The 12,915-nt window shown below is 39.3% G+C and overlaps 1 protein-coding gene across 1 annotated transcript; it reads right to left on the bottom strand.

Moving 5' to 3' along the window:
* Window positions 1–241: 241 nt before the first annotated feature.
* On the bottom strand, window positions 242–12,616 carry LOC103520169 (caspase-1-like). Its single transcript, XM_026831395.1, has 11 exons — window positions 12,471–12,616; window positions 11,927–12,087; window positions 11,114–11,184; window positions 5,335–5,593; window positions 5,263–5,268; window positions 4,292–4,553; window positions 3,282–3,370; window positions 2,993–3,082; window positions 2,405–2,537; window positions 1,981–1,997; window positions 242–496 (listed from the first exon to the last, which is right to left on the bottom strand). The coding sequence occupies exons 1-11, from the start codon at window positions 12,589–12,591 to the stop codon at window positions 431–433; spliced, it is 1,275 nt and encodes a 424-aa protein (XP_026687196.1). The 5' UTR covers window positions 12,592–12,616; the 3' UTR covers window positions 242–430.
* Between the last annotated feature and the right edge of the window lie 299 nt (window positions 12,617–12,915).

The following is a 12,915-nucleotide window of genomic DNA, read 5'->3' as shown; positions in this document are numbered from 1 at the left end:
ACTGACCTACTATATAGAGATAGAGCAATTATTTAGATAGGTATAATCCGTATAAACATAGATAGAACAAGCTTTATTTTATCCAAACTTTATTTTAATTATTTTTGGTTTTCAATTGTATTTATATTTAAATAGAGTTTGATCGAATTGTTGAATAGAACAACTATTAAGAATTTAGAAACCTGACGTTGTTTTCTAAGGCTTGAAATGGTACTTTGTCTGATCTAGAAAACTACCCATCACCCCCAAAATCCCATGGCACGCGATATGGCAAGCACAGTTCTGCAGACCAATCGTAATAACATAGAAAGAGACCAAGGCAAGTAGACAGAGACAGGAAGTACAACACCAGTGGCTTTCCTTCCATCTTCTTCATTTGTTTCTCCTCCAGAAATCCCTCTGGAGTGACAATGTGAGGCTGGGTTATGGCTCAACTAGTATTGGTTTTGGGTTTGAAGATCACATCTCGAATGAGCATACTGTTGATACTTGGTACCTGTGGAAGCGAGATAAGGAGTTTGTTAGTTACAGCACACAAACTATCACTATTTAATATTATTAGTATAAGTAGGGCCATCGGCTTTAATAAAAGCCCTTTGTCACTGCGACCTGGTTAGATACATATTTTGTGACATTCCCTTAACTTATGTCATGGTATGTCAGGGATCGGGTTCGAATCCCATCATTGACAAAAAAAATTGCACTCGTATTTTGACTGCAAATATTTTAACGGGTTACTTTCTGGTGGTCTCGTGGTGACCCAGCACCTAACCCAGTATTGTGTCTCTTCTCGCCCATCTGATGAGGGATATGCTACGGAATGGGCATGCTACGACACATACCACACGAGTCTAATGTAGCAGTTGTTTCATTGCTACGAAATAAAAACGGCGGTGAATCTCCTGTTTTCCTTTGAAAGAAAGGAACTGGTTAGATACATATTTTGTGACATTCCCTTAACTTATGTCATGGTATGTCAGGGATCGGGTTCGAATCCCATCATTGACAAAAAAATTGCACTCGTATTTTGACTGCAAATATTTTAACGGGTTACTTTCTGGTGGTCTCGTGGTGACCCAGCACCTAACCCAGTATTGTGTCTCTTTTCGCCCATCTGATGAGGGACATGCTACGGAATGGGCATGTTACGATACATACCACACGAGTCTAATGTAGCAGTTGTTTCATTGCTGCGAAATAAAAACGGCGGTGAAACTCCTGTTTTCCTTTGAAAGAAAGGAACAATAATAGTGCTTAGGACTGAAAAGTCCCTTTACTCCAGCAGTAGGCTACTACCATTATTGTGGTCAAATTCCCAAATTATATTGACGATAAAATTTCATACCTCGGCTGGGTTTGAACCCACGCCTTCCTGTTTACTAGGCGAGCGTCTTTTTTACTCATATGACCTTATTAATACCTACTCATAACGGGGGTTTTCACTTACTCCCCATTGTCCGTGACTCGTGAGGATAATGGATTTGGGAAAATAAACTATGGATAGTAATTAAAGGTGATCAATATAAATTCAGGGAAACTGAACTATAGTTTGTAAATAAGGTGGTTTAAATTCAGGGAAGCTAAACTATGGATAGAGTAACTAATACCTAATGAAGGTAATCCTTTTAAGGGACAGAACACAGGACATTAGAAACTCTGGTGGGTGGAGCTTACCGAATAATAGGAGGGAGATTAGAAGTTGGACCTTACAGAAAAGGAGGTAGGGCGCTTACAGTCTGCGGAATATAGGGGTATCAAGTGTTGGAACTTACAGGATAGAGGCAGAGCTTACAGTCTATAGAACATAACGGAGATTAGGGGGCGGAGCTTATCTAATAAACATACAGACAGGGGTGTGGCTTACCTTCTACGGTGCTGTAGGCAATGAGAAAGTCAGCGTAGGAGGGTATCTTGTAGGCGTTGACCCCGGCATCAGTTTCAGTATTGGCACGAGAGACTAGACGTACTCCACCGTCTAACTTGGTACCGCGACATGCCTGTAGGATGAAACACAAAATTAAATACGGTTAGTTCTATAAGAATACCTAAGTATAAGTAGTGTTGTATTTCTATTTATTTTCTTTTTAAGAGGTTTGATAGAAAGAACTATCTTGTAGTCCCGAAATCGAAGAGAAAAGGAGGACAGAATAAGAGAAAGACAGCCGTTCCGAGAACAAACTTGAACTGTTTAGGATAAAGTTCGTCCCGGGCGGGAATCGAACCTATGTGTTGTAAGTTCTTGTATTTGTGTACATTGAATTATAACCAATCTTCTTCTTCTTCTTCTTCTTCTTCTTCGCCTTTTCCCGTGTACAGACGGGGTCGGCGTTTTTCGTCTAATTATAACCAATAAAGAGTCTAAATAAACAAAGTAACTAAAAAGAAGAAAATAGGTGTGGCTTACCTTCTACGGTGCTGTAGGCAATGAGAAAGTCAGCGTAGGAGGGTATCTTGTAGGCGTTGACCCCGGCATCAGTTTCTGTGTTGGCACGAGAGACTAGACGTACCCCGCCGTCTAACTTGGTACCGCGACATGCCTGTAGGATGGAACACAAAATTAAATACGGTTAGTTCTATAAGTATAAGTAGTGTTTTATTTCTATTTATTTTCTTTTTAAGAGGTTCGATAGAAAGAATTGTAACTAACTATCTTGTAGTCTTGAAATCGAAGAGAGAATGAGGACAGGCTAGAAGAAAGCCAGTCGTTCCGAGAACAAACATTATCCCGTTCAGGAAATTCAGGATTAAATCCGCCCTGGGCGGGAATCGAGCTCACGACCTAGCGCTTACAAGGCAGACGCGCTACTCTCCAAGGAAATGTCAACGAACTCCAATACTTTGTCATTTCTTTGTTAAATTATTCGTACTAAAAAATGGTAGAGAGTAAGGGCCCTAGGCAATAATTTCTCCCTGTGCTTGTGATTTCTGGTGTACATTGAATTATAACCAATAAAGAGTTTAAATAAATAAATTAACTAAAAGAAAACCTCACCTGAATAAAGAAAATCTTGGGTTTCCCAGCCAGCGTGCGACACTTGTCAGCCGTGAAAGGCAGCCACAGCTTCTCTACAAAGTAGGGCATTTTTTTTTTTTTTTTTTGAATATGAACATATTTAGAGGAGGTTGTTGCCATGAGTTTTTCTCAAATATTGTATCTACACTTTGTATTATTACTTTCTTTTTACTTGTAATTGACAGAATTTTAAAGGGAATATGAGAGAGAAGAAGGAAATAAGAGAAAATTTTTTCTAAAATCATAATAAAATTGTTCAGTAGGGCATGTCGTAAGCCCATAGGTAACGTTCTCCCAGCCCGTGTGTCAGCACCGTTATCACCAGACAGTCTGCATCTGAGTGGTCTTCCTGTGATACTGCAAGGTAAATGATTATTAATTAAATTAAATTTTCATCAGTGACAGTAAAAGGTTTCTTCAATCTTCATTCACAAGCAAATACAAGGAATAAGGATAAATACAATTATTAGCAAATTTATTTTATTATTATTTTTTCAAGAGGTTTGACAGGAGGAACTCTAACTGCCAAGGTCTTATCGTCCCGAAAGTGAAGACAGGATAGGAGAAAGCCCAATTATGAATTTATTTAATTTTGACATCCTTTGTAAATACTATTTTACTTAGGTTATTTATGAAAATGGATACTTACGAGTTGGTAATCTATCCCGACTCGGAGTTTCGTCTATTTCATAGACATTTTCAAGGGAAACTGTTTCCCTTGAAAATGTCTATGAAATAGATTAATAGACGAAACTCCTAGTCGGGATAAATAACCAACTCGTAAGTATCCATTTTCATAAATAACCTAAGTAAAATAGGAGAAAGCCAGCCGTTCCGATAACGAACATTATCAGTTGAGGATAAAATCCGCCCCACGGCCTAGCGCTTACAAGGCAGACGCGCTACGAACCAAGCTAACTAGGCTGGCTGAATGATCTTCATTCACAAGCAAATGCTCGTCACAAATTAATGTCGTTCCCCGCTTGATATATTACGCTAAATTTTATGTACATATTACGCTACCTGACTTGGAATCGAACCACCAACCTCCAGTTCAAAGCTCACCGTGAAAAATCCTACACCTCAGTGGTGATCCTTAGCAGTTAGATAGTGACGTTAAACTACCTTTTTATATTAAAAACAGGAAAAGCACGTGATGTTATTACCAGAAACAGAAGTACTATTGGTGGTTTTTATGCTTTTCGACTTCTATGCTTTTTTTTTAAGGTGACCTTTTAAATTCTAATACCCCTTCTGAACACAATTGTTCACACTTACGATTGCTGAGTATCTCGGTGATTTCGCGGAACTCAGGGTTGGTATACACGGACACCTCAAAGCCCAGGGCGTAGAATGCCGCCTCCAAGTTCTTGACATCCGCGCCTGATCCGGGCCTAGGAGTCATGTTGTCCATTTGGAACTCGTCATGATTGAAGACCAGGGCGCGACCACGCCTGGGATGAGACATGTTGTACTCGGCCGAGTCCTTGGCTACGGGCATGGGCACTTCGATGTCCTCCATGCCTGACGGAGACCTGGGGGAGGGAAATGGGGATGAGATTTATTAGAAAAATACGAGCACCTCCATAGTGTAAAAAAAAACATTTTACGCCTGCCGCGGTGGTGTAGTGGTCAAGACGCTCGCCTGGTAATCAGGAGGGCGTGGGTTCAATCCTAGCCGAGGTATGGAATTTTATCCTCAATATTATTTGAGAATTTGACCACAATAACAGTAGTAGCCCACTGCTGGAGTTTCAGTCCTATGTGAGCAGTATAAATAAGCACTATTATTATTGGATGGGCGTTAAGAGACACAAACTTGTAAAGGTTATATTCTATTCTATGTATGGGGTAAAGGGACTTTTTCAGGCCTGTTCGGGGAGGATAAACAAGGTATATTCCTTCAATTAAATAAATAGGTAAATGTCTAAATAAATAAAAATAATACTTTTAAAGAGAGGATTGTAACTCCTGAGGTTTTACTGTCCCCAAAGCGAAGAACGAACATTATCAGATCAGGATAAAGAAGAGAGAAGTAGAGGGACAGCCTAGTTACTCGTAGCTTGGTTGGTAGCACGTTTGCCTTGTAAGCGCTAGGTCGCGGGTTCGATTCCCGCCCGGGCGGATTTTATCCTGATCTGACAGTGTTCGTTCTCGTAAAGGCTCGCTTGCTATCTTGTCTTCCTTCTCTCTCCCTGGTAAAATAATAAGGCTCACAGTGAAAGAAAAGGTCAGTGGTTGGGTGGAAGAGCTTCTTCAGGAGAATCTTGCTACTCCAGTGTTAAGCAGCGTTAATCGTGGAGTATATGGTGAACTAAAAACTGTGCAGTTCCCGTGGCCAGGGCACTCGGCTGGGCATCAATCTCGCACCTCGAATACACCTCCCGATGCGATGAATCCACCTGCGACACCGTCCGTCCATTAACAGTCTCCGTTGAGGACTCAAACGTGCTTGAGCTGAACCGAAACACATTGGTGGGCCGGTACACCATTTGGTTCGGGGTGGGCACGCAACTCCCGTAGCCCAGATCGGAACATGGGGTGCTGGGGAGAGAGGAGAGAGGGGCGGAGGTCCCGTGCTTCATTTTTTTAGCTCAATGAATCTTTACACATCTCTAGTATAACTGCTGAAGGTAGCTTGTCGCCGAATGGAAGGTAAAACCCTCGTAATTAAATACCTTAGCACTTATTAGATACCTACCTATGTTAAAACTTTATAAAAAATAATAGAAAGTAAAAAAGGGTGGTTGGTATCGAAATCACCAGCCTGAAAAACAAGTTCACCTAATATACGAAAAAATGAAACACAAAAAAATATTGAAAGAAAAAAAATCGAGATCAAAATATCTGTATATTTTTCAAAGAAAATAAAAATGTCTTTTAAATCTAAATGTATAAATTTATTTAATAAAATGAAGATCTCATGATTAAGGCTAGAACATAATGTAGAGGTTATTAAAAAAAGATGGCCTTTTTTTTCCTTAAAAGCCTTATTAGTCTGCATTCAATTTTTGACCGTCCGGTCCTTTCTTTTTCAATATTTAATTTTTTTCCAACAAAAACTCCAGGGACTTTTCTTTTTTACGGCGAGCGTATTGACCACCGACAAGGAAGAGAAAACACTTACCTGTTTCTGCTGATGTTGCCATGACAACAGATCGTTGTAGCTTTCCATATCGAGAGCGACACGTCTGGATACCCGAGTCATGATAGACAGCAAGTCTAACTTGGTACCAGAGTCTGCTAGCTCCTGACATAGACATTGGATAAACCAAGTGCCATTCTCTGGGTGACGCCAGGAGTAGAAACCTGAAGCCAGATGGAAACAGAATCGTTAGAACAGTGGTTTTAATTTAATAAAATGAAGATCTCATGATTAAGGCTAGAACATAATGTAGAGGTTATTAAAAAAAGATGGCCTTTTTTTTCCTTAAAAGCCATATTAGTCTGCATTCAATTTTTGGTCCTTTCTTTTTCAATATTTAATTTTTTTCCAACAAAAACTCCAGGGACTTTTCTTTTTTTAGCATCATTGAATACAGACAATTATTATTATGACACAGAAATAAGGTCTTTGTATTTTGATCACTAGATTATTACTACCCATTGAATTACGAAAGAAAACAATGTAGGGTTGTCAAAATCATGCACAACCGCGGGCCAGATTGTTCCCCAAGTTATAAATCGTGGGCCAATTACTGTTGTAAAATAATTAATCAAGGGCCGTGATAATATAGGTTGTGCATGTCTGACATAGAATATAATTATCCTCTATGATTTAAGACTAAGAATTAACTAAATATATCTAATATACACAATAATATATTGGTAGCAAATTGAATGCCTAAGATTATCCTTAAACTAGATATAATTTTAGCAGATTCAACATCATTCCAGACGGCATCCCTCCAATGAATACGAGGGACTGTGGGTAGATTTAACAATGCAGTTTATGCAGAGATTTTCTTTGTTCTATTAGGTTATGTACATAGATGACAGTATTTTTTGGAGATATAGTATCCAATTTTTGTTCATCACCATACATGCATGGCAAAGCGACAAAAGAGTTAAATTTCAATGTTGATTCTGTCCATTATGCAGTTTATGCAGAGATTTTCTTTGTTCTATTAGGTTATGTACATAGATGACAGTATTTTTTGGAGATATAGTATCCAATTTTTGTACATCACCGTACATGCATGGCAAAGCGACAAAAGAGTTGAATTTCAGTGTTGATTATGCCCATTAATATGCAGAGATTTTCTTTGTTCTATTAGGTTATGTACATAGATGACAGTATTTTTTGGAGATATAGTATCCAATTTTTGTTCATCACCGTACATGCATGGCAAAGCGACAAAAGAGTTAAATTTCAATGTTGATTCTGTCCATTAACTATCCATCTTAAATGGCCAGGCAGTACCACTATCTGAGTATAAATTTATTCAAGATGATTCCTGATTTCTTTGTTTTACATGCCAAATTTCAATTAATCCGAAGATAAGAATTAATGACCAACAAGTTCAAACTCAGATTCTGGTCCTGACCCTAAGACACTGACAATCTACAAATTATCTTTAATATACAGGAGAATAATTTCTCATCTGAACACAGAACAAATAAAAAAAGCGGGGGGAATTAAAGTTTCCCTCTGTAAATAATCGTCGAAAAAATTTATATTATTAAAAAGTAGCTTATAAATGATGCACCGTATGGTTTTTACGGTCGATTTTTTTGTTTTTAATGACATTTTATAAATAAATATGAAAAGGCAGATGTTATTAATGAGGAAGATAAAGTAGTTTATGGTGAACCTCTTTGCTTTTGGTGAACCACCTTATTACCTAAAGTATGAAAATTAAAAATATAGTTGGAGAAGAGAGCGTAAGTAAAAGACACATATAACTAAGCAGATAGCCCCCTACGTGAATAGATTTCAAGGAACATGGGTAGCTCCATGAAGTTTTGGTTAAGATATTTTAACCAATACACAAAAGAGGTATGAAAAAAAAAAAAGAAGAGGAATAGAGGAATTATCTAAAAGACATTTTATTAAAGAGATCCTTTTAAGGGACAGAACACAGGACATTAGAAACTCTGGTGGGTGGAGCTTACCGAATAATAGGAGGGAGATTAGAAGTTGGACCTCACAGAAAAGGAGGTAGGGCGTTTACAGTCTGCGGAATATAGGGGGATCAAGTGTTGGAACTTACAGGATAGAGACAGAGCTTACAGTCTACAAGGAGTATTCGGGGTTGGAGCTTACACGACAGGAGGCGGAGCTTTTTGTGTGTCTGTCTGTCTGTCTGTCTGTAAACAAAATATCTCGAGAACGGTAAGAGCTAGATACTTGAAATTTGGTATGTAGATGTCAAGTGTGACAAGGATGCGACACGAAACTTTTGGTTAGGATCGGTGCAACGGTTGGCGGAATTTTACCGCTTTTTGGCGGTTTTTGGTGTAATTTAACAATATCTCGGGAACGGTCTGAGCTAGAGACTTGAAATTTGGTATGTAGTTCACAAATGTGACAAGGATGCAACTCATAACGTTTTGTTGAGATAGGTGCTGCGGTTTGCGGTATTTTGACCGCTTTTTGACGGTTTTCGACCGTTTTTTGGCGGTTTTCAGCTATACCGACTTAACAGTTAGAGATATTATAAAGTTTTAGGGTATAAGAACAAGAACACTCAAATAAGAAGCATCATTCATCAGGATAAGGAAAGTCGTGTGATGTTCACACCAGACTTACAAATACGTCATCGTCGTCTTCCTCATCAAACTTGTAGTACATCTTGCTTAGCTCATAGTCACCCGACATGGCGGACGCAATGGGTTAATCCTTGCCTGCAAATTAACAACCAAACACAGGACAAATTAGAATAGAATAGAATAAAATATACCCTGTTTATACTGCCAGAATGGCCCCTCAAGCTGGGTGAGATTAATGTGAGTAGGCGAGTAGCTTGTCGCCGAATGGACGGTAAAACCCCGGTTAAAACCTTAGCAGTTAAAACCCGGTTAAATACAGTGTTGTTAAACCCATGAAAAAAGTGAACATTTGAAGCCTTTTTCTCTTTCCTTCTCCTTATCCAAGCCAATCGGTCACGACTTTCCATTACCCTTTATCCACAGCTTTTCTTTAGGAAGTAATCGTTCTAGCATGGTCGATTGCTAATCACACCCCGTGATCCAAAACAAACAAACAAACAAACAAAGAGACTGACAAATACACAGAAGAGAGACTGGAATTGCAACACGGTTCATTAGAAGTCATAGTTTATCTAACCCCCCATCGGATAAGGTCACATGAGAAGCTGATAAAGAAGAGATAATCATAAAAGAAACGTAAGCATGCTATTAATAAAGCAAAGTATGGGACGCTTCATCCTTTCGGGCTGTTTGGAGAAACAAAACCGATTGAACTATTTTTTTTTTCAAAGTTGAACAATTTTCCTAGCCAGGATTATCAGGCATACTAAGGCGAGTGTGGAACTGGGAAGGTACATAGGTAGGTACCTACTTCTACTTGTCTATGCCAATCCATGAAGAAGCATGGATGATGGAAATTAGTGCCCTACACGAGTACACGCCCTACACTTGAATTTAGACCACGCTACGCCACTGCCTTCAACCTTTGAATTTTTGAGCCAACTGAGCGAGTCGCTCAGAGCGACTGAGCCGGTGAGCCGTGAAATGCTTCTCCCTGGTCGCTAGGCGAGCTGATTCCTCTCTCCCGCATAATTACTTTCCGTAGTTCCCCTTCTCTCAGTTGAAGAAATTTTTTACCTTCTCTCTCACTCCAATTATAACTCAAATACGAAAAGAGAAAGACAGAGTAACTCCCAGATTGAGACTCATACAGCTCCCAGCTCCTACAGCTCTTGCTTGATGCATGGCTCTGATTCAGACTCCAATTATAACTCAAATACGAAAAGAGAAAGACAGAGTAACTCCCAGATTGAGACTCATACAGCTCCCAGCTCCTACAGCTCTTGATGCATGGCTCATCTGATTCAGATTCAGACTATTCAGAGTTACGCGTTACGCCATCTCTCTCACTTAAATGTAGAAAGAAAAAGACAGAAAACTCTCGGTCTCGTACAGCATACAGCTGGTTATTGTTTATTGTATAGGGAACTAAAGAGCGAGTTACAAGTTTTGAAAGAACTACTTTTGAGGATCTAGTTCACTGAAAAGAGTACTTCATTTTTTTTTTAAAGAGAGGATTGTAACTCCTGAGGTTTTACTGTCCCCAAAGCGAAGAACGAACATTATCAGATCAGGATAAAGAAGAGAGAAGCAGAGGGCACGCTCGTAGCTTGGTTGGTAGCACGTTTGCCTTGTAAGCGCTAGGTCACGGGTTCGATTCCCACCCGGGGCGGATTTTATCCCGATCTGATAATGTTTGTTCTCGTAAAGGCTCGCTTGCTATCTTGTCTTCCTTCTATCTCCCTGGTAAAATAATAGGGCTCACAGTGAAAGAAAAGGTCAGTGGTTGAATGGAAGAGCTTCTTCAGGAGAATCTTGCTACTCCAGTGTTAAGCACCGTTAATCGTGGAGTGTATGGTGAACTAAAAAAAGCTGGTAAGAAAATCCTTCACCAATATATTTTAAACACAAAAAGGTAACATCAAAAGAACATTAGAAAAAAATCAACCAATTACCGCCCTAATAATATATAAATTTCACTTTTTAGTTTTTAGTACATGAAAATTGCCTGCAAATTGAGAGAGCGTGAGACAGAGGGGACTGTGTCCAGTGATTATTAGAAGAAGAAATTCATCATCGATAAAAAAGGTTAACACAAAAAAATATATTTACATCGACGATTAATTTAAGGTTTAAAATTAAATTTAAGTGAGGAGTTATGTACAAAGAGTTAAAATATGTTAAAAAAGTGAAATTAAGGGAGTCATATACAAAGAGGTAAAAAATGTTAAATTAGTCAAGAGGGGAGAGAGGGAAAGGGGATTTTTTTCGAGTGTATTTTCCTTTCTGGAAACTGAGCACTGCTCCAATGTTTCCTCATAATAAATTTCACTCTTTAGTACATGAACATTGCCTGCGAATTGAGAGAAACTGAATGAGGTCCCGTGCGAGGGGTCCATGATTCGCCCGCTCAGACGAGTGTGAATGCTGTCGCTTTCCGATTTGGACTCTTTGAGACCCTGTGGGTAGATAAAACAAAGGAAAGGGTTAGTTTTTTCCCGCCTGAAGAGGTTTGGTGGAGGGAACTGTAACTACTGACACTATTTGGTAATTTTGGTAATGTTATTTATTGTTCTATATACCTACAAAAATTGCTTAGAACATTTTGAAATATATATAAAGAGAGAGAGAGAGAGAGAGAGAGAGAGAGAGAGAGAGAGAGAGAAAAGAGAAAAAACTACCATCACGTCACGTCAACTGAGCTCATGGGGAGTCAGAAAGATGTAGTTCAAAGTTTTCCCATAGTAGTGGGGCTGTCCTGAACGAGATTACCTACATAAATACACTATTATGGGGAAAACTTTGAGCTACATATTTTTGACTCCCCATGAGCTCACGTGACGTGACGTGATGGTGTATACCTTTATCGTCCCAAAATCGAAGAGAGAAGGAGGACAGGCCGAATAGAAGAAAGCAAGCCGTTCCGAGAACGAACCTCATCTGTTTGGGATAAAGTTCGCCCTGGACAGAAATCGAGCCCGCGGTCTAGAGCGTACAAAGCAGACCCGTGGGAGTCGAAAACCTGAGTAAAAATTACACCCGGACTCAATCCGTTAGCTGCCCTCCAAGCTAACTAGGATTATTACCTGATGTTTAAAGGGGCAAGACATACCTGATGTAATCATAGCGCTTACAAGGCAGACGCGCTGCCCTCCAAGCTCACTAGGATTATTACCTGATGTTTAAAGGGACAAGACATACCTGATGTAAACCGGGCGGAGTACCGCCACTCACTCTGGTGGATGGAAACGGAAACTCGGCCAGACTGTGGCGCTTGAAGTGAGGACTAGTGGGACTAAGGCTGGTGTTGAGAGAATCTATGACGTCAGAAACACGACGAGTGCGCTGTGGAATGATGATGCCTGTCGGGGACAAAGGGATCGAAAGGGTTAATTCATGATATTATGGCCATTGATCTATATACTCATAGACTGAGCCGACATAATAAAAGCCGGATCGTTCTATTAGTTTTTTTATTATTATTTTAAAGAGGTTTGATAGAGGGAACTGTAACTGCTAAGGTCTTATCGTCCCGAAATCGAAAAGACAAGGAAGACAGGATAGGAGAAAGCCAGGCGTTCCGAGAACGAACATTATCTGTTCACAATAAAACCTCTAGAATACATTATAGGCAATTCTCTCTTCTGAGTTTTCTGTGAAGGAGCACAACTGGCAGTGTCACCAGCTCCTTATTCCTATAAATTATCCTATAAGTTATTCAGATTAACCTTCTACCTCTACGTACCTCTGGTGTCACTAATGCTAGAGTTGGGTGTCGTGCTGTTGCTGTTGCTTACAAATACGTCATCGTCGTCTTCCTCATCAAACTTGTAGTACATCTTGCTTAGCTCATAGTCACCCGACATGGCGGACGCAATGGATTAATCCTTGCCTGCAAATCAACAACCAAACAAAGGAAAATTAGTTAAAGAAAATTGAAATTAACAATATGCTATTATTCCTATTGTAATCTTCTAATGGTGTGTTGTCGGCATTTGCTGAATAACTTTCAAGCTATCATGTCAGTCAGTGTAGTAAAATGGCTTAAAAGATACTTTTAAGATTTGACTCAGACATCTCAAGTAAAAGAAAAACAAATAAAAAGTAAGTCCAACTTGGCAATAAAAAATAGACCTAAGGAAAAACACGATAATAAGCAAATTAAACTAAAAGGAAAATCTTATTACAAT

The sequence above is a fragment of the Diaphorina citri genome, unplaced genomic scaffold (assembly GCF_000475195.1).
Source record: "Diaphorina citri unplaced genomic scaffold, Diaci psyllid genome assembly version 1.1 scaffold3287, whole genome shotgun sequence".
Classification (NCBI taxonomy): domain Eukaryota; kingdom Metazoa; phylum Arthropoda; class Insecta; order Hemiptera; family Psyllidae; genus Diaphorina; species Diaphorina citri.
Note: the sequence above shows the minus strand (reverse complement) of the source record. Positions and strands in the feature narration are given on the sequence as shown.